This window comes from Pelobates fuscus, chromosome 10 (genome assembly GCF_036172605.1).
Source record: "Pelobates fuscus isolate aPelFus1 chromosome 10, aPelFus1.pri, whole genome shotgun sequence".
Taxonomy (NCBI): domain Eukaryota; kingdom Metazoa; phylum Chordata; class Amphibia; order Anura; family Pelobatidae; genus Pelobates; species Pelobates fuscus.
Genome location: NC_086326.1, coordinates 36718526 through 36742208, shown reverse-complemented (window position 1 = coordinate 36742208; position 23683 = coordinate 36718526). Strand labels below are relative to the sequence as shown.

The window sequence follows — 23683 nt, the reverse complement described above, 5'->3', positions numbered from 1 at the left end:
TTACGGTTTTAAAATGCATGTGTCTCTTAGCATGCTCGTTCTATACTGATGTAAAATGCATTCACAGCTCAGCATGTTCTGTGTACACGGCAGGATATAAATATAAACTTTGTGCTTTAAAATATGTAGGACAATTTTCATGTTCATGACTATTTCGTTTTTTGTTATTTTTGGTAATAAATTCTGGTTTGTACTGACTTGAGTTCCTAATGGCAAAAAAATAGGCTGATTATAGTCACTATAGCCAACATTCTGATGTTTTTTGGAGTTCTATTTGTTACAATTCAGAGTTTATTGACCAAGTTCAGTTGTCATTATATTAACCGTTTTTTTTTTTTGACAATCCAATAGCAAAGTTAACACATTCTCACTTGGCTGATGGATTTGATGTGTCGCTGAAACTTTTTCCAGAGCTGTCAGCAATAAGCTGCGATGATTATCCACTATTCCCAAATGGCCGAACAGACCCTCAGTTCGTAGAATCCCATCCTTTTTGGCAACGTATCTTTAAAAAAAACTTTGTTAGATAATGCCTATAAATATATTTATGAAAGTAATTTATAGTAGAAGAAATTATGTGACTTATGCATTTTCACTTCTGTGCATTTAGTTTGAAGAAAGCCATACATTGATGGTTTTCGGGGGGTCTATCCGCTAAGCAGTGAGTTTTGAATAAAAAAAATTTTTGTGCAAATGTTGTTTTTAATACACTTCAATTCACTGTTTATTGAATACACCCTTAATGTTTATTTTATTCTAGAATGGCCTGACTTTTCTCACATTCTAAAAGGGGGAAGTACTTTATTGGTTCTTTTGCAGGATTGAATATAATTAACATTGTGCAAGCCATTAAACCGACAGCACTTAGAAACATACACAAGCTGTGAGATGAATATGTTAGTAAATAAAAGGAAAATAACTATTTAAAGTTCTCCAGAGACCCTATTCACATACAGCTAAATACAAATCAGTGGCTTAGACGTGTTGGCAGACGCTGAGAATTACAATACAGGACTGGAGAAGATTAGGCAAATAATCTGATTTAAGAGACTGGAAAAAATATTATGAACAGGCACCAATAAAAAAAAAGCATTGAAAAAAACCAAAAACAATTAAATCAAACAATGTCGATTTTGGTTAAGTGCAAAAAAATAGCACATGCTACTTAAATATTTGTTTATGATCAGATTTTATAGTTAATTGTAAAGGCACTGTGCCAAGATTAAGGCAGAGAAAGAGAATTCTGAAAGTGGAAAAGTATTTGTGTTTATGGGAAGGAAGGTCTTAGTTACTCTTTTATGGCACACGTTTTCCATATTAATCTCATACCTAATGAATGAGTTATCAAGCTTTGGTCCATTCTCAGTGAGTGTCTGTTGCACAATTATTTCCATATTCCTAATTTCTTCCAAAGCTTTGAAAAGGGTAATCCAGGCATGGATCCCAGATTGCTATAGCTACAGGGTGTCTAGAATACCTCGCTAATGGGATATATGAAGCCGATTTAACATTTTTGGGGGGTTTCTGCATTTCTCTATCAAAGGGACTTTTCTGGTATTTCAGTTCTGGAATTGCCCTTACATGTGAAATGCTTATGGTATAGGTTCCTTCTTTAGTGGAACAGGTGAGATAAAACACATTCAAGCTTCAGTGCTCATGTTTCATATCAATTGTTTTCTCTTATTTTCAGATGCAGGAAGGCTTATTCAAATTAATGAGACCTTATACATTCCACCTAGATTTTACTTAAAGGAACACTATAGGGTCAGGAACACAAACATGTATTCCTGACCCTATAGTATTAAAAACACAATCTAGCCACCTGCCTGTCTCCCCCCCCCCCCACAAACACCCTTAAATATAGTAAAATCTTACTTTTAGTCCAGCCTGCTGCTGCTGGCTCTGTGATCTCAGCCAATCACAATGTAAATTGTGTTTACTGCAAAAAGCCTGAAGCAAATCATTAAACTCACCAAAACAAACAGTTGTTCTGGTGACTATAGTCTTCCATTAATTGTTGTAGCTTTGACCAAGTCTACTGACTGAGGTTGTTCTGCAGGTGAGTAGATTATTGTTCCTGTCTTGGAACACTGTAATAACCAGAGTGAAGGAGAAATTAAAGATACAGTATAATTGCACACTTATCTTACCTGTTCCATAATTTCTCATACTCCTTCTCCTTCATTGCTAGGCCTAACTTGGACAGAGCACCGCGGAATTCGAAAGAGTTCATGTTTTCTTTTGGAAAATATTTCAGAAGTTGAAAGTATCTGTAAGAGTCAATCGGGAGACCATCTCACTACATTCAAAATATGTCACAGGCCTTTAGACCACCTTTAACAAAGGTACATTGATCTTAATAGTTCATATACTTGTTTAAACAGTTCCCTCTTCCCCTTCTGTATCTGTACTTATTATTTTAATGTTACATTCCATCAATTACTTGCTGTTATATTTCCCCACTATAGCGGTAAAGGGCAGCAGTATAACACAGCTTCTGAAATCAAAGGGAATCATGACGGAAAATTTCCGTCATATATCCTTAAAGGAGCACTATAGTGCCAGGAAAACATAACTATAGGGTTATTAGGCCCCCCTCCCGCTGGGCTGAAGGGGTTAAAACCCTTTCAGCCACTTACCTTAATCCAGCGCCGGGCTCCCTCGGCACTGGTGACCTCTCCTCCCCCTGCTGACGTCAGCTCCGAATGCGCATGCACGGTCAGAGCCGCGCGCGCATTCAAACCGCTCATAGGAAAGCAATTCTCAATGCTTTCCTATGGACATCCAGCGTGTCCTAAATGCAATTTTTGCATTGAGGATTGCGGAAGCAGCCTCTAGTGGCTGTCAGGAAGACAGCCACTAGAGGCTGGATTAACCCTCAATGTAAACATAGCAGTTTATGTTTTTTGAAACTTCAAACTCTCTTTCACTCGCTACAGTCCATCCTTAACATAAAACAAACTTATAATGGGTACAACTGCAGAATTACCTTAATTTGCCCTTTAAGCAAATACATGAGAAAAACGTAATGGATATTTGTTTCTTAATTTTTATTTGTCAGGATTTAACCAGGGAATTTAACTTTTAGACCAGAATTCCAGATCTAGAAACATAATCTAGATCAGGTGTTTTGGTCTAAAATATCTTATCCCAAGGTCAGTGATCAATTCCTGGTTTATCGTAAAGGTTGGATGTACAGGAACAGAAGGTGGTGAGTTTCCAATCAATGGGAAGTATGATGTAATTACACAAAAGGTAAAATGTGGGGCGGAGCCTGACCTCTGAGCCAACAAGACGTGGAAAGCCAGAGCTCCTGAAACAAAGCTTGATTTTGGGGTATTTTACCTGATTTGGGGGCTTCCACGAACAGCAACCCACATACCAAAGGTCAGGGGACCCAAAAGGTCAGGGGCTTGCAAAACTCTAACACAAGCCAGCACTCACCCGCCTAGTGAGCCCGGGAGCTCTGTTGCGGCCTATCTGCGATGAGGCAGTGGGGGAAGCGGCCGATCCACCCAGGCTACAACCCAGGACCTGGCACCGCAGCACTCCTACCCCCCACGGTATGGTGGGGGTCATCCCAGTCCTCTTCAAGCCTACCAGAACGACTGAACTAACACTTTACTACTCCGACAAGATCGCTGAGCAAAAACACAGCCACTGCAAAATGGCGTATGCCGCTCCCTCGCAATTACACGCAGTGAGTCCAAAGCAGGCGACCACCAACGACCACATGGCAGACTCCCTGAGGAGGCTGGATGCCATCTTCCATTGTTTCTGGCTCCGATTAAAGCACCGTGCCCAAGCTCCTGAGGCAAGCAAGCGCAAAGGAGGCAGGAGTCCTGTGAGACTGCCTGGGAGGGGACCTACTCAAGGCGGCACTCCGGTGAGGAAACTCACGAAACCTACAGCTCGCCTTCCCGGGCTGAGAGCCACAAGGGGCATACATACCACGCATCATCCACAAGGTCGGAAGATCATCCGCGTCACGCGGCGAATACTACCTCGACCCTCCGATCAATCCCTGCAGGGAATAGACTTAGACTGTTGCAAAAACCAGGTCTGTGGTACACAGATGCCGGCCCTCGAACAAGCCTGGGGCTGGAGAGGATCCCGAACAGGTGACGAATGACCAATGGATGATATAGCCATTCTAGTAAGGACCGGAGTTGGTTGACCCAGAGGGGGGGACTGTCACATAAGCCTGCTGCCATAAGAGTGAAGCAGCTGAGTTAAACAAACCCTCTGCATCAGTCATTCGCAAGTTTTGTCCTATACTTTCCATGTCTCCACTCCACTATGCTTTTCTCTGTCTATGGCTTCTCACTAGCTACTTCCTTTCTCTATAAACTGACATCAACCCACTGCTCAGGGCAATGGTGATAAGCTATATGTTCAGCTCACTTGTTTGAGACAATTATCCTGCTATTAAGCTGTTAGTTACCTGTTAATTGCTATTACACAAAACTTGTGCCGATTCATAAGTATTATGTTTTGGTTAGGCCTGATGCCCACTTAAGTTACATTAATTTAAGCACTCCTATGATATTCTGCCTATTTGATATGCAATCCAAGACCACATGTTTGATGTGCCCTAATCTTGAGTAATTAATCTTAAAGCAAGCCTATGCATCGACTGACCTACCCACTTGCCCTTGCATGTTTTATTATGAGCAGTATGGGCCAGGGGAATCTCAGTGGATTATTTATAGCAGACGCTGGCTACTGGGGCTTAGCCTGTCTAATATCACTCTCATAAACCACAGCTTAGCTTGTATTCCAGTGGCCAGCAATCGACAACTCGCATTGCCCTAGCTTGAAATAACAACCTGTAAAGTGCATCTATAATACTCATGCGTGATATAATTTTATCGGCAACGCATATAATCTGTATCTTAGACACGTGTTACTAATCTGTCCCACAATTGCTGATAGTTATTTTACTTGCAATGTTTACTCGCAATGCACTCTCGGTTACATAACAAAAAATGTGCAATTGTATATTGTCATGACTGTGTATGCATTATCTCGCTTGTGTCTGCTGTCGTGGCACCACAGGTCTGCTTGTCAACTCTAATGCACCAAAAATAAAGAATTTAAAAAAAAAACAAAAGGTAAAATTTTTATAGATGTTACATTCCCACTGCAACTTAAAGAGAAGTCTTTTCAAGGCAGGTTCTCTGAGCTAAAGTACAAGGAAGCAACAGGATCAGTTGTCTGATTGACAGCCATAGGGGTGTAGCAAAATTAATTTATAAAATTTCTTTTGAATTTCTTTTGAAATCTGCACTTTTAGTAAAAAAAAATTTAAAAAAAGACACAAGCTAAACTCAGAAGGCTAAAGTGCTTTAGGACTTAGGAGTATTCCTTTAAAGAGACACTTTAGTAACCCAAACAACATTAGCTTAATGAAGCTGTTTTGGTGCATAGATAATGCCCCATGCAGTCTCACTGCTCAATTCTCTGCCATTTAAGAGTTAAATCATTTTGTTTATGCAGCCCTAGTCACACCTCCCTGCATGTGACTTGCGCAGCTTTCCTAAACATTTCCTGTAAAGAGAGATCTAATTTTTCCCTTCGTATAGTGGCAGTACTCACAGTTGGGATGTTCCTTCCAATCTGGGACAAGAAGCTCCCCCTTCTTCCGGTTTTTATGCCTGTGCTCCGCCTGCTGCCTCCATAAATCCTGTATGCCCTGAACACACGCCAGTTCTTCTTGTCCCGGCAAACGGGACGGACGGGTTCCCCAGTCTGGTGGAGAAGGTGCGATCAGCACAGGCTGCTGATCGGGGAGGTGTACGCCCGATAGCTCCCCGGGCGGGAGCTGAGTGGCAGAGGTTCCGGTCCAGCGTTACGGAACGCGACCAGGTAGGGCTATTTATGTGGCTCTTCCGCAGGAGTTCCCGGGCGGTCCTCCTCGTGGTTCTTTACGCATGCGCACAGCAGTGGAACGCACGCCCGGGTGACGTTGCGTTCCACCAAACCCGGTATCGCGCTACTGCGCATGCGCGATCCGGAGTTTTGGCGCAAATTTTCAAATTTTCAAAAAAACGGTATTTAAGCTGTGCTGAACCCTTCTGACCCCAAGGGTGGGTGTGCAGTTCGGTTCTTCCGTGTCACCAGCCCTCCTACACGGACCTCAGGTGGCTAAAGGTGAGGTTTAACTATTTAAACTCTCCTCTTTATCACCTATTATTATGCATGCGTTTGTTTTCTTTAAAAATTTTATTTTCTTTAAAATTTTATTGATTTCATTCCTTTTTCTGATTCACAGATATGTCCAGCCCTATAGCTCCGGACAAGGCAGATAAGGACAAGATGTCTATTTCTGTGCCCAAAAAAGCCACAAGCAAGTCTAAGCACTTATGTTGTCTGGAATGTGCTGTTCCTCTACCTGACGGATGTCGCAAAAAGACATGTAACCAGTGTGCTTCTGAATTACTGGAAAAAACAAAACAGTCGGATATGGCATCCTTCCTGGGCTGGTTTCAGGAAAATTTGTCCCAGACATTTGAGTCTTTTAAAGATACGATGAAGAAAGACCCTGCAATTCAGGAGAAATTGCCTAAAAAACGTAGGAGGAATAGATCCCCTTCTGAGTCTGACGTCTCTTCTGGAGAATGTTCCTTTTCTTCCCCTTCGGATATTTCCAGCTTAACTTCTAGTGTGGAGGAGGGTTTTCCACCAGAAGAGTTGAAAAGATTCATTAAAGCAGTGAGTGCGGCTTTTCAAGAGACGGAACCTACCAATGTGAAGGTTAAAGGTTTCCCTATGTCTCCAAAAATATTGGATCTCCTTCACAGGGAATGGAAGAATCCTGAAAGACGGGCGTTCATTTCAAAACATTTTAAACTACTGTTCAAACTACAGTCTGAAGAAAAGTGGGAAGATCTTCCTAAAGTAGATATTCAGATTGCCCAACTATCTAAGAAAACCACTATACCCATTGGCGAAGTCTCTGGCCTCAAAGACCCTATGGACAAAAGAGCCGAAACTTCATGTAGAAGAATATACCAGGCCGCAGGCTTTCAGTGCAGAGCTGAAATTGCGGGTTCAGCGGTGCTCAAAGCCCAGAGTGTTTGGCTTCAAGCACTGGAAGATTCCCTCATGGGAAAATCCGATACGGACCCTTCCCATCTCATGTTCCTGCTGAAGCTATCCAATGAATTCCTTTCGGATACTGCTGAGGAGTTTCTTCGTTTATCAGCAAGAATTATGGGGTTATCATCAGTAGCCAGGAGGGCTCTTTGGCTTCGAACATGGACAGCTGATTCAGCATCGAAAGCAGCTTTATGTGAATTACCTTTCGAGAGGAACAAGCTGTTTGGTACCCCGTTGGAAGACATTATTAAACAAATGTCAGATACAAAGAAAGCCCTTCCGCTGGAACCAAGAGCCCAGGGATATAAGAGATTCCAGTACAAGAGCCAGCGGCCCTTTCGTTACCAGGGGCGGTTTCGCAGGTTCCACAAACAGGGTGGCAACAACAGCCAGTGGTCTAGGCATGAATCCAACAGGCAAGACAAAAAGAGGAAGTTTTGACGCCAAAAGAGTGGGAGGACGCCTTCGGTTCTTCACCCACGAATGGAGAAAGAGTACTTCAAATGGGTGGATTTTAAGAACCGTTTCAGAAGGTTACAGGATAAAGTTTTCATCAAGTCCTCGGCCATCCTTCCTTCTGTCAAGCTATCCTTCAAAGGTAAAAACAGAGGCCCTGCTTACGGAAGCACTCATCCTTTTAAGAAAAAATGTGGTGGAGAAGGTACCCAAAGGTTGGGAATTTCAAGGAGTCTACTCACGCCTTTTCCTGGTGCAAAAACCAGATGGATCCTTTCGTCCGATTCTAGACCTAAAGCAAGTCAACACCTGCATACCATACCAGAAGTTCCGTATGGAGAGCATTCTGTCTGTAACACACATATTACAAAAGGGAGATTTCATGGCAAAGTTGGATTTAAAAGACGCCTATCTGCATATTCCAGTGGCAGAATCTTCCAGGAAGTTCCTCAGATTTGCAGTTCTAACGAAAAGGCGAAGGATTCTCCATTTGCAGTTCAAGGCTCTTCCCTTTGGCCTGTCTTCAGCTCCTCGAGTTTTTACAAAAGTTCTGGCACCCGTGGCTGCAGTTTTACGTCTGAAAGGTATTGCGATTGTTCCATACCTGGACGATTGGTTCCTGAAAGCACAGTCAGGACAACTACTAGAACTTCATCTAGACATTGCAAGGAAGGTTTTAAAAGATCACGGTTGGATCCTGAACCTGGAAAAGTCCGAATTAACCCCGTCTCGGAGTTTAGTATTCTTGGGGCTTCGGATAGATTCCCAGTCCCTATCTCTTTTTCTTCCAAAAAAGAAACAAGTGGGGATTTTCAAAGCAGTATCAAAGCTGCAAAGAAACCTAAGCTCAATCAGAGATGCTATGAGGTTGCTAGGCCTCCTAACGGCGACAATACCTGCCGTCGCCTGGGCAAAAGCGGAATCCAAACCGTTACAGTGGGACATTCTGTCCCAGTGGACGCGAAAACAGGAAGATCTGGACGCTCCCTTCCGTCTATCCGACACGGTGAAAAGACAACTGAACTGGTGGAAAGTAAGAGACAACATTTCAAAGGGCCTGTCGTTCGCACTAAAACGGTGGATTACGATAACCACAGATGCCTCCCAGACGGGTTGGGGCGCTCATCTAGGCTCTCATTTCCATCAAGGGCGTTGGAACAAAGAAGAGGCATGCGCTTCCTCGAATTTCAGGGAATTAAAAGCGGTTTGGGAAGCCCTAATTTCCTTCAGTTCTCTCATCGCCAATCAGTCGGTAAGGATTCAGTCGGACAACGCCACTACGGTGGCCTACTTGAATCGCCAAGGGGGCACAAAGGTAAAAGCTCTTCAAGATCTTTGCTACCACATTATGACTTGGGCCCAAGCGAATCTTTGCGCAATATCAGCTACCCATATCAAAGGGTCTCTAAACGTTATTGCAGACGACCTCAGCAGAAGCCATTGGTCTCAAGCGGACTGGGCTCTATCAAACGAAGTTTTTCTGGAGCTGGTTGCACGCTTCGGCAGGCCAGAGATGGACTTGTTGGCAACAAGGAGGAACAGAAAGGTGCAGAGATTTGCGTCACTTCATTCAAAAGATTACCCAGATGTCCTAGACGGTCTATCGTTCCCTTGGGTTTTCGATCTGGCTTATGTCTTCCCTCCTATAGCCCTTATCCCACGAATTGTGCAGAAAATACGATGGGAGAAGGCAAGAATTCTGGCAGTCCTGCCCTTCTGGCCGAACAGAAGTTGGTTTTCGGAAGTGGAAAACATGGCCATCTCTCGTTGGCACCTCCCGGTCTCTTCTCACATTTTAGAGAACGTGAAGCTTCCAGAAGAAACCCTAGCAATGTTTCACCTGACGGCATGGTTGCTGCAAGGATGATACTCCAAGGTCAGGGTCTTTCTGACCGTCTATGTGACGTTTTGCTGTCATCTGTCCGCTCGTCCACTTCAAGAATCTATTTCAGGGTTTGGATGAAGTTCAGAACCTGGTGTTATCTCCGGAATTCTGATCCGGCCAAAGCCTCAGTTCCGAAAATTCTTTCTTTTTTGCAAGATGGGTTTGAAGCCGGCCTAGGGGTGTCTACACTCAAGGGCCAGATTTCTGCGCTTAGTCACTTCCTGGTTCAGGATATTGCATCTAACCCTCTTGTTCGAAGGTTTATTAAGTCCATACGGTTGAAGAGGCCTCCCAGGCTGGTTTCCTTTCCTACATGGGATTTGTCTCTGGTTCTTCAGGCCCTTTGTGAACCACCATTTGAACCTTTGTTTCAAGTCTCCATCAAATTCCTTACCTTCAAGACGGCCTTCCTGGTGGCGGTTACCTCCGCTAGGAGAATTGGTGAAATCCGAGCTCTATCATCTTCGCCGGAATTCACCGTTTTTCATCAAGAAAAAGTAGTTCTACATCCCAGACCTTCATTTTTGCCTAAGGTTATTTCAAATGCTACAATCAACCAGCCTATTGTTCTGCCAGCCTTTTGTCAATCGCCCACATCTGAGCTGGAAAAGAAATGGCATCTCCTTGATGTTAGGAGATCCCTGAAATGCTACCTTCATAAAACTCGGGAGTTTAGATCCTCAGATCATCTTTTCATCTACTTTCAAGGCAAATGTGTGGGTAATGCTGTCTCTGGACCCTCATTAGCTAGATGGCTGACAAATACCATCAGGTTGGCCTATCGCTCCAAAGGGATTCCCCTAAAATTTCCATTGAGGGCTCATTCAACTAGGGCTATGGCTACCTCATGGGCTGAAAGAGCTGCGGCTTCGCCTGAAGACATCTGCAAAGCGGCTACCTGGTCTTCGTTGCATACCTTTATCAAGCATTATAGGCTGGACATATTCTCATCATCTGAGGCTGAATTTGGGCGTAAGGTGTTGCAAGCTGTGGCCTGCTGAGTTCCCACCCTTTCGTTTTTACGGGGATCTTGATATATCCCAACTGTGAGTACTGCCACTATACGAAGGGAAAAACAGCAATTTTACTTACCGTAAATTCCTTTTTTCTTTGTATAGTGGCAGTACTGGCTTTCCCTCCACTTTTTTGTATAGATTAAATGTGTTTTGCATGATTCTGTCTCCGTTTGGGTTCTTTTTTATTACTGGCGTGTGTTCAGGGCATACAGGATTTATGGAGGCAGCAGGCGGAGCACAGGCATAAAAACCGGAAGAAGGGGGAGCTTCTTGTCCCAGATTGGAAGGAACATCCCAACTGTGAGTACTGCCACTATACAAAGAAAAAAGGAATTTACGGTAAGTAAAATTGCTGTTTTTGCACTTCCTTTATTGCAAATTCTGTTTAATTTACAATTTCTTACCTCCTGCCCTGTTAATAGCTTGCGAGACCCTGCAGGAAACCCCTGTGTGTAATTAAAGTTCAATTTACAGAGCAGGAAATAAAAACTTTTAAAGTCCACAACCAGGGGAGCTGTGACTATGGCTGCATACACAGAAACAAATGAGATTCAACTGTAAAATGTCAGAGAATTGAGCAGTGAAACTTCAGATGCATGACCTATGCACAAAAATTTGCTTCATTAAGCAAAAGTTGTTTTGGTGACGATAGTGTCTCTTTAATATTGTCAATTTGGCCCTAAAATTTGCAGTTCTCTTACCAGTTCTCTACAATTCCCAGTTTATTGATAATGTCCAATGTGGGTTTATTGAATTAAGTGAATTTTGCTATTTGATTGTTAAATCTCTACAATTTAGTGTTTTTACGCATAAATCCTGTACAACTAGGAAGCTAAAGGAAATCCTATGTATGACAATTTGTTGCTCTGAGCCTCCTGACCTGTTTTCAGCCATTTCCTTCAGTGATAAATGAACCTCATGTGCTTCTTTCAAAGCCGGCTTATGTTTTCGCTTCATTGGATCCAGCCAATCAGGTGGCTCGCTGTTTTCCTCCCTCTTAAAGCCATCGTAGAAGGCATCAAATGATATTGTGCGTTTGTTTCCAAGTTGTAGCCTGAGCACGAGAACAAAAACATTGTGAAATGCAAATTGCAAGTACTACAGACTTCTAGACAAATTATTTTCTTTAATACATAGCTATATATTATATAAATTCACACCCTGGGATTCTGGGCCATTTAAATCCAGCACTGTTATTGGAAGGGACTCTCTGTTCAGGATCCATCTATTCTAATATGTTTCCCTAACCCTAGTCCACCTGGTAGACAGTCTACAGGTCTACCTGTCTGGTGAAATGGTGCAATCTGTAGCCTATAGACCAGACTTCCCCAAACTCCAGCTCTCCAGATGTTGCTGAACTACAACTCCCATGATTCTCAGCCTATCTATTTCATTCATAGAATCATGGGACTTGTAGTTCAGCAACATCTTGAGAAGCAATTAGGGTAGGCGATATTTGAGTCATTTTTGCATTGCAGTACAATTATAGGAGCATTTTTGCACCATTTTGGTCCCTCCAGATTGTTTTTCCAGAAACTAAATGTGTCTGAAGAAAACGCAACAGTGACAAAAATGAATTTAAAAAAAATAAATAAATAAATTCTGGATGAATCCATTTTTACCAACCAAAAATAGATTTTTCTGTGTTCAGATTTAGTTTTTTATGCTTATTGCACACCAACTTTATATGTATTTCTGTGCACTCTCATTGATTGTTTCATACATTTATTTATTAGAAATGTTTTTTTTTTCCCCCAAAGTTAAGTTAAGTCTGTATGCATTATTATATGTTGGAGAAATATTTTTTCAACCCCAATATTCCTGTACAAATTTTCAAAGTGTCCAAATTACTAATATTTCGAAAAACCCTTGTTTTGTGACAACAAGATCCTGGAGTCCTCTGGCATATTCCCTTTAATCATTATTATAATATTTTAAAGTTAAATGAGGGTCCCTGTCCACCCATAGCCCGGCCCCTACTGGAGGTGTGGCTAAGGCAGAGATTACACACATCCTTCTAGCCATACAATTCATACCAGCAATTTGCACTGTGATAGGCTGAAGGCAGTCAGCTGACACTCTCAGCCAATCACAGCCGTCTACTGCTGCTCATATTAATGCTTCCTAATTAGTCCAAACAGCACAGAGGGGATTGTCTCTCATTTAGCATTAACACATTAAAAACCATATAACACTGAATTGAAGGATAGTACCAGGGGACACTATAACTACTTTAGTGAGATAAAGCAGTTAAAGTGTCTTTCATTTTGTTGTATGCTAGAGGGTTTTGGAGCGCAGCGATGAACGATATCACAGAGATGAGACACACAATGCAAACTTGGGTTATGTGAAAAACAAGCTGTGCTTACTGTACCTTTGGAGGAGGTGGTCACACTGTGCCGTACTGACAAAATGGCCGAGGAAGGTAGCTAGTAATACAGGAAGAGATTCCCTGAAACATAAAGGAGAAGCAGTGAGATTGGTCAAATGGGGGACTAATGTCTAGTGTGGGAACCCTCGCCCCAATAATCAAGGGAAAACTCTGAGGAACGAGCGATATGATTAAATCAATTAGTTTACAGTCTGATGATGAGTTAAAATACTGAAATTTTACATTTTTGGTTGATGTTTTTGATTGAAAATATTTAAAAATGTGTCTGCATTTCTGACAGCATAGCAGGAGAACACAGGTAGGTCTCCGGAACAGTGACATTTCAAAAATGATAACTTGAGCAAAAAGGATGAAATACACATTAATGGTTTCTATGACATCAATGCGCGGTAATGACATCAATAATGACATCAAACTGCAAGCAATTTTCTACCCATCTCAGTCAAAGGGAGCACCTGGAAGCTAGCTCATAGGATGTAATGTGCCTCCCTCCACATGACAGCCCTGCAAAACAAAACAAGCAAAACTGGAAAGGGTCACTCAACTGCCCAAATAAATAAAATAATAATCACTATTTAGTAGTTATACCCCGAATGAAAACAGGCATGCATTTAATGATTTAATTTAATTAATTTAATGATTTAATTAAATAAAGAGCTATAAAAGCCTTTGCAAGCCCTCCTCTTCTAACCCCGCCCAGACTTTCTGTGGCTGTCCTATCACAGACTAATGCTGCTCATTGAGTCTTTGCAAGGCAGGTGCTCAGAGCAATTGCTGCCTCTTGTGTTTAGTTCTACTGACCTAAACAACTAGGACGTAAGGGGACTGGTTGTCTTGACAGACAGGGGGTTGTAACAAGGCTAATTTATGAAAGTGCTGATTTTTTTTATTGAAATCTGCACTTTTTTGTAAAATGAAAACAAAGAAGACACACTCTTTACAGATAAAGCACTTCAGCAAGCTAAAGTGCTTTAAATGTTTGAAGTGTTCCTTTAAGTGTGGCGCGATTAGTAGAAAAATTGTGGTGGTTTCATAACAATTGCTCCAATCTTTTTTTCATCACACACGTTGCCCAAATGTACCAATATTTGGCCCATATCATATGATAAATAGAACCTTGAAACTCTTCCTCTTCCTTCTGGGTCATTTGACCAAAACAGATTCTTTAGATAGTAAAATCCATCGGAATTTATCTTCTCAAAAAGCTTGTTTTGAATCTGAAATAAAGCAGAAATAATTCATAATGGCTGTTAACTACTTCGCAACCAATGACTTTTATTAAAAAAAATAAAAAAAAATAATGATTTGAGGATGCATAACTAGTAGGTAAACGTATAAAAAAAGCAACAAATATGTATAGATTGCTATTCAGTGATAGAAAAAGTATGGAATATGTAAAAGTACACAATTTGAATTATTAATAAAATGTACTAATGTCTATGTTAATCTGTTACAGATATATTGCTAGGTTGACAAGATACAGAGTTCTATACAGAGTTTTATACAGTGTCAGAATGGCCGAGCGGCCTAAGGGGCCAGACTCAAGATCAACTTCTTCCACAATATGGGTGTTCTGGTCTCCACATGGAGGCGTGGGTTCAAATCCCAGGGTTGACTCAACCATCCGAGGTAGATAAAATGAGTACCATTAATTAAATTGGGTAATAGTAACAACCCCTGGATGTTGGACTAAGGTAACATTCCCAGAATGTACTTAAAAATCATAGTAATTTGAATGTACCTTTCCTGATTAAATACTTTAAGAAGGCGCAGTGGCCAAGTGGTACTCGTTGGTCTTGTAAACCAAAGATCATGGGTTCAATTCCCATCTGTGCATTAGTAAGTTGGAAAAGATGTGTTCTTTGTACTTAACTCAACAGCACCTCATTTATTAAAGAGCATCAACACAGTAAAGGAGGAGACTATATTTAAAAGAAGAAAAACTACCACAACGAGAGGACATAGTCTTAAATTAGAGGGACAAAGGTTTAAAAATATCAGGAAGTATTACTTTACTGAGAGGGTAGTGGATGCATGGAATAGCCTTCCAGCTTAAGTGGTAGAGGTTATCACAGTGAAGGAGTTTAAGCATGCATGGGATAGGCATAAGGCTATCTAACTATAAGATAAGGACAGGGACTAATGAAAGTATTTAGAATATTGGGCAGACTAGATGGACCAAAAGGTCACATAACATAGATATGAGAAAATAGATAAATAAAAATGGTCAAATACTATGCTTGTTGGAACCTGACAGCATTTCTGGCAAATCAAATCTCTAAAAATATCACCATAATGTAAAAAATGTTGTTAAGGGGGTGTCATTTCCACGTGCAGTCAGTACAGTTACATCAAGCATCTGTAGTAAGGCACTATATCTATAGTGTGTTCAGGTAGCCCATCTCAGTCAGATGGGCTGCATTAACTTCAACAGAGTAGCCAACTTTATAGATCTCCCTGGTCTTTGTCACACTACTCAAAAGGTCTCCAGGACCCTTCAAAAAAGCAATGAGTGCTGGCTAGCCCCACATCTCTGCCCCCAGTGCACATGAGTTGAAATTTGTTTACACAAACTAAAAATGGCTAGACATAAGATTACACAAACAGAACATTGCACTGTAACCACTACAATGAGTTGAGTTAGCTATGTTATTTTTCTTAGCTATAACTAGTGCTCATCAGAGATTTGGCCAATGTATATAAATAATATTAAGTAGTTTTATTAAGCTCACACCTACAAGCTGTTCCGTTGATAAACTGAATAGAAACCTCACTAATGGATAAATGGGGGAATATGTATTTATTTACCGCCTTGTAACTGTGTACTGGTCTGGTTTTAGTGTAAATGTATTTTGGTAAAGAGAATATTAACCTTATTTTTGTAACTATAAATACGACAGCCAGCACAAATTTTAGTTTAGGTGAGGATCTCCCAGTCAGACTTTATTATACTACAGTTTGAAAAAAATATTTTTTATATTTTAGATGCATTTGAGTTGTACAAGCTGCACGGGTGGGCCACCAGCAATAGAATAGTTGAAGGCCCTTAATCTTGATGGTTCTACCTGTAATGTGCCTCCTTCTACAACAATTGTTGATGATATTTGTCTCTCTTGGTGCTGAGATGGGGTCTAGTCTGTGGCTTGTGACTATACCGAGTCCCAACAGAGCTCCAAACCCACCCATGAATACCTCACTGCTTTTCTGAGTTGTTCTCTCAATTCAAGTCAACGTTTCCCGCCTTTAAAAAGCTGTGAACACTATTGTTTTTCCAGTGCGCGACACTTTTGCCACAACTGAAAGAGTGCAGGAGACATGGCTCATCTAGAACAGATGCATTGCTCCTGGGTTTTTACAGGGTTCATATTGTATTGATTTTAACAAAATGGCAGACATGACGAAAACAACCAACCTCTTCGCACTGAGCCTTGAGCGATGATTGAGTGTTGTTAGAGGGAACTTTGTCCTTGTCTTCCTTTCCATTTCTTTCCCTGTGTTTTTTATCTAAAAAAAATAAAAACACGTCTATTGATTTTCTCAATTAAAAATATCACACATTTATTCACCAAGGTAAAGTTTATTCCAGGCATTAGTCACAAGAATGAGTAGTTTATTTAGCAAGGAGAATATTCACTAAAAGTCAAAATGATGTTTTTGCAGTAATTCAGTTAACAAATTTCAACTTCAACAACATGAACATTGTCTGAAGGTATTTAATAACTAATTGTGTGTTTGGAAATGGGATAATATGCAGTACACGTGATTAATCCTCAAGGAGTCAAGTGATCAGACAAAAATAATAGGGCCTCTTGGGAGCATAATGTATTGCATGAAAACAAACGAGAAAAACATTTAAAAACACTTGGGTCTCCAGGACATGTCCAAAAAGTAGTGAGGGTTGGCAAACGCTTTTATCTGCTACATCATGTGAGGGGCTGAAAATAAGTCAGGACATAATCTGGGGAGAGTTATACTGTATATATAAAGCCCAATTTTGGTGTGATCAACAGCATACCTCCCAAGTCCCTATTTAGGAGGGACAATCCCTATTTAGAGCACAATTCCATCTTTCCCTATTTTCTGTCCTAATGTCCATCTTTTCCAGGTGCTTTATATTGTTGGTTTGTCTGAGTGCATAACAGAGCCCACAGCAATAATACTCCCAGTAATGTGTCTGAGTGTATAACAGAGCTCCACAGCAATAATACTCCCTGTAATGTGTCTGAGTGTATAACAGAGCTCCACAGTAATAATACTCCCAGTAATGTGTCTGAGTGTATAACAGAGCTTCACAGTAATAATACTCCCAGTAATGTGTCTGAGTGTATAACAGAGCTCCACAGCAATAATACTCCCTGTAATGTGTCTGAGTGTATAACAGAGCTCCACAGCAATAATACTCCCAGTAATGTGTCTGAGTGTATAACAGAGCTCCACAGCAATAATACTCCCTGTAATGTGTCTGAGTGTATAACAGAGCTCCACAGTAATAATACTCCCAGTAATGTGTCTGAGTGTATAACAGAGCTCCACAGCAATAATACTCCCAGTAATGTGTCTGAGTGTGTAACAGAGCTCCACAGCAATAATACTCCCAGCAATGTGTCTGAGTGTATAACAGAGCTCCACAGCAATAATACTCCCAGTAATGTGTCTGAGTGTATAACAGAGCTCCACAGTAATAATACTCCCAGTAATGTGTCTGAGTGTATAACAGAGCTCCACAGCAATAATACTCCCAGTAATGTGTCTGAGTGTGTAACCGAGCTCCACAGCAATAATACTCCCAGCAATGTGTCTGAGTGTATAACAGAGCTCCACAGCAATAATACTCCCAATAATGTGTCTGAGTGTATAACAGAGCTCCACAGCAATAATACTCCCAGCAATGTGTCTGAGTGTATAACAGAGCTCCACAGCAATAATACCCCCAGTAATGTGTCTGAGTGTATAACAGAGCTCCACAGCAATAATACTCCCAGCAATGTGTCTGAGTGTATAACAGAGCTTCACAGCAATAATACTCCCAGTAATGTGTCTGAGTGTATAACAGAGCTCCACAGCAATAATACTCCCAGTAATGTGTCTGAGTGTATAACAGAGCTCCACAGCAATAATACTCCCAATAATGTGTCTGAGTGTATAACAGAGCTCCACAGCAATAATACTCCCAGCAATGTGTCTGAGTGTATAACAGAGCTCCACAGCAATAATACTCCCAGTAATGTGTCTGAGTGTATAACAGAGCTCCACAGCAATAATACTCCCAATAATGTGCCTGCGTGTATAACAGAGCTCCACAGCAATAATACTCCCAGTAATGTGTCTGAGTGTATAACAGAGCTCTACAGCAATAATACTCCCAATAATGTGTCTGAGTGTATAACAGAGCTCCACAGCAATAATACTCCCAGTAATGTGTCTGAGTGTATAACAGAGCTCCACAGCAATAATACTCCCAGTAATGTGTCTGAGTGTATAACAGAGCTCCACAGCAATCATACTCCCAGTAATGTGTCTGATTGTATAACAGAGCTCCACAGCAATAATACTCCCAGTAATGTGTCTGAGTGTGTAACAGAGCTCCACGGCAATAATACTCCCAGTAATGTGTCTTTATATTACAATAAATCTGTTTAGAAATCAGTCTGTGTAAATAAGATACATTGTTCTAAATTACATTTTAGTTCCATAATTTATTAGTAAGTCACCCAACATTTCTCAGGACAGCTCTACCCCTAGCCACATTTTGGGAGGTAACATTCTAAGGTTGGAGCATGGTTATTGCTCCTACTTTAGAACTTTTCTCCAGAATTGCAATTAAGAAATAACATGCTGATTGTAGCCCATGCTTATAGAGTTTACAAATATATTAGAATAAGAGAATAGTTAAGCAAATGTGTCCTCCTTTGATTCTAATCATAAAGATAACAGGACAGTCTGCTGTGTGAGATTCCCCAAATACTTTCATAGTAGAGACAATATTGTACCATTGTTGCTTTATCCTTTCAGATAGGTATGTCATTTTTGTTCTTGAATGACTCGAGGTGAATCTTCCCTATTAACATACCGTAACAATGCCAATAGTCTAAACCGTGAATAGCTCCTGTGCAGACTGAAAAGACGCTCTATATTTGAGAGCTGACTTTGTGTATGGGAAACTCGCTCCATCCGATGAATCCTGCAGATAGGCGAGATTTGATCTGCTTCCTCATATAGAATCCATTTACAAGACAATACACCAGGCAAAATTCTCAGCGACTACTTTTTAAAACTTTTTTCATACTTAGCAGGGGCGACGAAGGAAATATGCTGATTGTTTTAACCGTGTATCACGAGAAGGAATCGGACACCAGTTTGTCTAATCTGTTTAAATCAAGGGTTCACAATGGGTTTACTTTGCAATTTAAAAAAAAAAAAAAAACAGTAACAAATATATCTTAATGCAGATATACACAAGGTATTTTATCACATCTTAACCAATTTTTTTTTTGCCAATTTTTTTTTGTTTTAAAAAAAGCATAGATTTTATTTTAAACATATGAGCCCATATACCTCCCAAGTGTCCCTATTTAGGAGGGACATTCCCTATGCTGTTCCCAAATCCCCCCGTGCCTCTTTTTTTATTTCAATGTCCCTCTTTTCTAGTGGCTCCATTTGGTTGGTGTGTCTGAGAGTATAACAGAGCTCAGCAGCCATAAAACTCACAGTAATGTGTCTTTATACTACAATAAATCTGTTTAGAAATCAATCTGTGTAAAAAAGATAAATTGCTCTTTTTGTAAATTATATTTTAGTTACATACATTGTTATTAGTGAGTCACTTACAATTTCTAAGAACAGCCCTGCCCCCATTCACATCCCTAAAATCCCTAAAATAAAAGTGTACCTCTTTCTCCTTTGGAGGTATGCATTATTTTGCCCAATGGGCAGCATAGTAGAATTTTGTTTCTGATTGCATTGCTTCACTTTTACAATTTTGCACAATATTTGTTCTCTAGGTCAGGTTGCCAATCTCCCTGTTTTGACAGTGAGCATAAATTTACTTAAGCTACAAATCAAATACATCAGTTTCTACGAAATAAATATCCAACACGAACCAATACGATAGAATAAAAAAAAAAAGTTTTTTGTTTATTCCTAGCTTTCACTTCTGATGGCATTATTGCACTGGGAGACGATATTAATATTGTAATATATAGTTACACAGCAATATACATTGCATAAATACTTAATTTTATTAAGTTTAACTTTTCACACATGTACTTTTGCTGCTATTCCAAATGAAATTAAAATAACGCAATTGATTCCAAAATGAGAATTCCAGGTAGTTATAGTTTCTACTGTGACAAACTCTTTCTTCTGCAGTATGTGAAATCTCTTTACTTCAAGTTTTAATGGCTAAAAAGTTATAATGTGCCAATCTGTTCCACTATATATTCCTCGACTCCTACATTCTGACTAGAAACTCATGCAAAGTGCTTTTGTGTTCTATGGGAAATTTACATGCCAGAAATAAACTGCATTGATAAGTCCCCTCATACACTGTTTGAATACTATGTATAATAGGGCAACATTTATCATGTGCCAACCTTGGCATCAAGATATTATTAGGGTGAATCTCAAATATAAGGCCATGGCCATCGTAGATGAAATGAAAGCATGATTGACTTAGGGAATTTTGCCAGGTTAGCTATTTTATTGTTAAATTTGAAATCCACGTTGAATTCACATTAAATTCTCACTTTTTTTTTTAATAACCCTATGTGTGTCTGTAAAAATGTGCAATGATGTTTTTTTTCACCCATCCTATAAATATTTTATTATTTTATTTTACTGTTACATTTTCCACATCTTACACTTTTATGCTAGCATGACCCAAACATGTAACATCCTTAATCTGCACATTGATTTACTAAACTGTGAATTGGCAAGGGACTTGCATATTTATGGCCATAATCATCAGATCGCAAAAGATCTCCAAACCAGCTATGTTTAAACTTTCCAGCTAGTCTATTTTTTCTGACATTTGGAATTCGCTTGTTAATTCTGCACCGTTTAGTGAATACGCCACATTGTATGTGTTAACATAGAACAGACTCAAGTGTCACATTTACCAACATTCGCCCATTGATCTAGTTTTTCCCAGCTGTCAAGCTGCTCGACTTGGTAGGTCCTCAGAATGTCTTGCAGAAAAGGCTTCTTGTTTTGGTGACTTTGAGCTAAACCTGGAACCTCCTCCCTTTTGCCATTGGTAGCAATTCCTCGCACTGAGAGGGTCTCAGGGTTCCCCGGCTGGGATGCAGGATGGAGAATATCCGGTAATTTAGTATGGCTCACCAAAGAAATCTTTCCATGAAAGCCAGCCATGGAGCGTCAGTTCAGTAACTAGACCGAGTTGTGAAAAAAAATTCTTTAAGTTGACAGTAACAAAACAGAAAGTTGCTCAGAGCAACCGTTCTGTCTCTTAAGGAAAGACTTTCGCTGCTGGGGACATTTAGACAATGGGAGCCCCTGGCAACTATACAAAATTCCTTTGTAATAAATAAATCACAAATGTTACCAATAATGGGAAGGGGCGACTGATAGGACACCAAAGTAGGCTGATTCTAGGGTGATTTATTTAACCCCTTCATGACAGATCACCTACCAGTACTCTCATAATAATATAGGATTTGCTGAATCCCTAGCCCTGGAGAATTTAAACTTCCATCAGTATACATAAGCTGTAAGAAATGCATAAGTAATTAAGGGATCTAGGCAGAATATTAAAGAAATCATGTTGCAATCCCCGTACCTGTGGAGTGTTCTTCATCTCCCTGGTTGTGCCTACCACTCATTGGTACAATTTCTGCACCATTTTATATGGCGCTAGCAGTTTAACACAGTACTTTAGTAGAAATCAAAGTATAAGGTACATGTAGGGGTGATTGCATGCCATTTTGAGTTCATTTTGAGCCCTTCCTGCTCAATACTTGAAACATCCCCAAAAATAAATATATACAGAAAAAAATGTTTCCATATTAATAATAGAGGTGTTATTATTTAGCCTACATCCGCTAACACATATTTTTATTCCCATACATATACTTTCAAATGGTTAATTAAATTTTTAAAGGGACAGTCTAAGCACCATAACCACTACAACGTGCTATAGTGGTTATGGTGCCAGAAGTCACCACATGCAATTTAAAAAATGTTTTGACACTTTGCTGTGTCAAGTGCCGCTTTCCATCTGAGTTGCCATGATAAAATAGACGTTCATATTTTTGCATTATCCTAGAAACCCATATCAAGTTTTGTGAGAACTTTTTTTTTTTTTGTAATGTGAATCGATTGACAGGTTGGGAAGAGTAACCATAGTAACAATGACATAGTCTCGCATGGTGAATTAAATGTCAGCACTTGTAGTTTCAACTAATTTTGCTTCAGTACAATTTACCACTAACTAATTCATTGTATGTCCGACATGTGGAAGTTTGAATAAAAAACGGAAACGTCCAGATATATGTCTTCCAAGTGTCCCTATTTAGGATGGACAGTCCATATTTTGGGCCCAAATCCCTCTTTCTATCTTTTCTAGGAGTTCCATATTGTTGATGTGTCTGAGTGTATTACAAAGCTCCACAGCAATAATATTCACAGTAATGTGTCTGAGTGTATAACAGAGCTCCACAGTAATAATACTCCCAGTAATGTGTCTGAGTGTATAACAGAGCTCCACAGCAATAATATTCACAGTAATGTGTCTGAGTGTATAACAGAGCTCCACAGCAATAATACTCCCTGTAATGTGTCTGAGTGTATAACAGAGCTCCACAGCAATAATATTCACAGTAATGTGTCTGAGTGTATAACAGAGCTCCACAGCAATAATACTCCCAGTAATGTGTCTGAGTGTATAACAGAGCTCCACAGCAATAATACTCCCTGTAATGTGTCTGAGTGTATAACAGAGCTTCACAGCAATAATACTCCCAGTAATGTGTCTGAGTGTATCACAGAGCTTCACAGTAATAATACTCCCAGTAATGTGTCTGAGTGTATCACAGAGCTTCACAGTAATAATACTCCCAGTAATGTGTCTGAGTGTATCACAGAGCTTCACAGTAATAATACTCCCAGTAATGTGTCTGAGTGTATCACAGAGCTTCACAGTAATAATACTCCCAGTAATGTGTCTGAGTGTATCACAGAGCTTCACAGTAATAATACTCCCAGTAATGTGTCTGAGTGTATAACAGAGCTCCCCAGCAATAATATTCACAGTAATGTATCGTTATACTATAAATGTGTTTAGAACTCAGTCTGAGTAAAAAAGATACATTGTTATTGTTCTGAATTACATTTTAGTTCCTTACAGTATTATCAATAACTGATCTACAATTTCTTAGCAGGACCCCTGGACACCCCTGCTCACACCCCTAAAATAATAGTGTCCCTCTTTGTCCATTTGAAATGTTGGGAAATATGCAGATATATGGTTTTCGGTACTCATTTACCTTTCCTAAACCGAGATCTCATGTGATGAACATCATAATGTTTCGAAAAAGTCACAGTAACATCTCTACATTGCTACTGCTAAGATATATTTTGCCTTGGTTCCAAACTAATGTAAACCCAGACATATTTAGAATTAATGTAATGCAAACAGATACTTTTTACCAGATACTTTTTTATTCGCCGAGAGCATTGCATTGTGGGCCTGGGGCAGCCATTTATGGCACGTACAACAAAATCTGCATGAAAGGGTAACTCAGGCGAATGTAGTGTCCTGATTTTCACAAACAGCCTTTGTTTCCTTTGTCCTCTCATAGAAAGCAGTAAGCGACA

The 23683-nt window shown here is 40.1% G+C and overlaps 2 protein-coding genes across 2 annotated transcripts in view; both read right to left on the bottom strand.

Moving 5' to 3' along the window:
- Positions 1–23683, bottom strand: part of PEX5 (peroxisomal biogenesis factor 5) — a 370163-nt gene that overhangs the window by 70614 nt on the left and 275866 nt on the right. The gene's annotated exons all lie outside the window — the stretch shown is intronic.
- Positions 283–21220, bottom strand: LOC134575494 (uncharacterized). The gene is made up of 7 exons (XM_063434804.1): positions 20968–21220; positions 16263–16354; positions 13967–14067; positions 12833–12910; positions 11339–11512; positions 2151–2270; positions 283–505 (listed from the first exon to the last, which is right to left on the bottom strand). The coding sequence occupies exons 1-7, from the start codon at positions 21218–21220 to the stop codon at positions 292–294; spliced, it is 1032 nt and encodes a 343-aa protein (XP_063290874.1). The 3' UTR covers positions 283–291.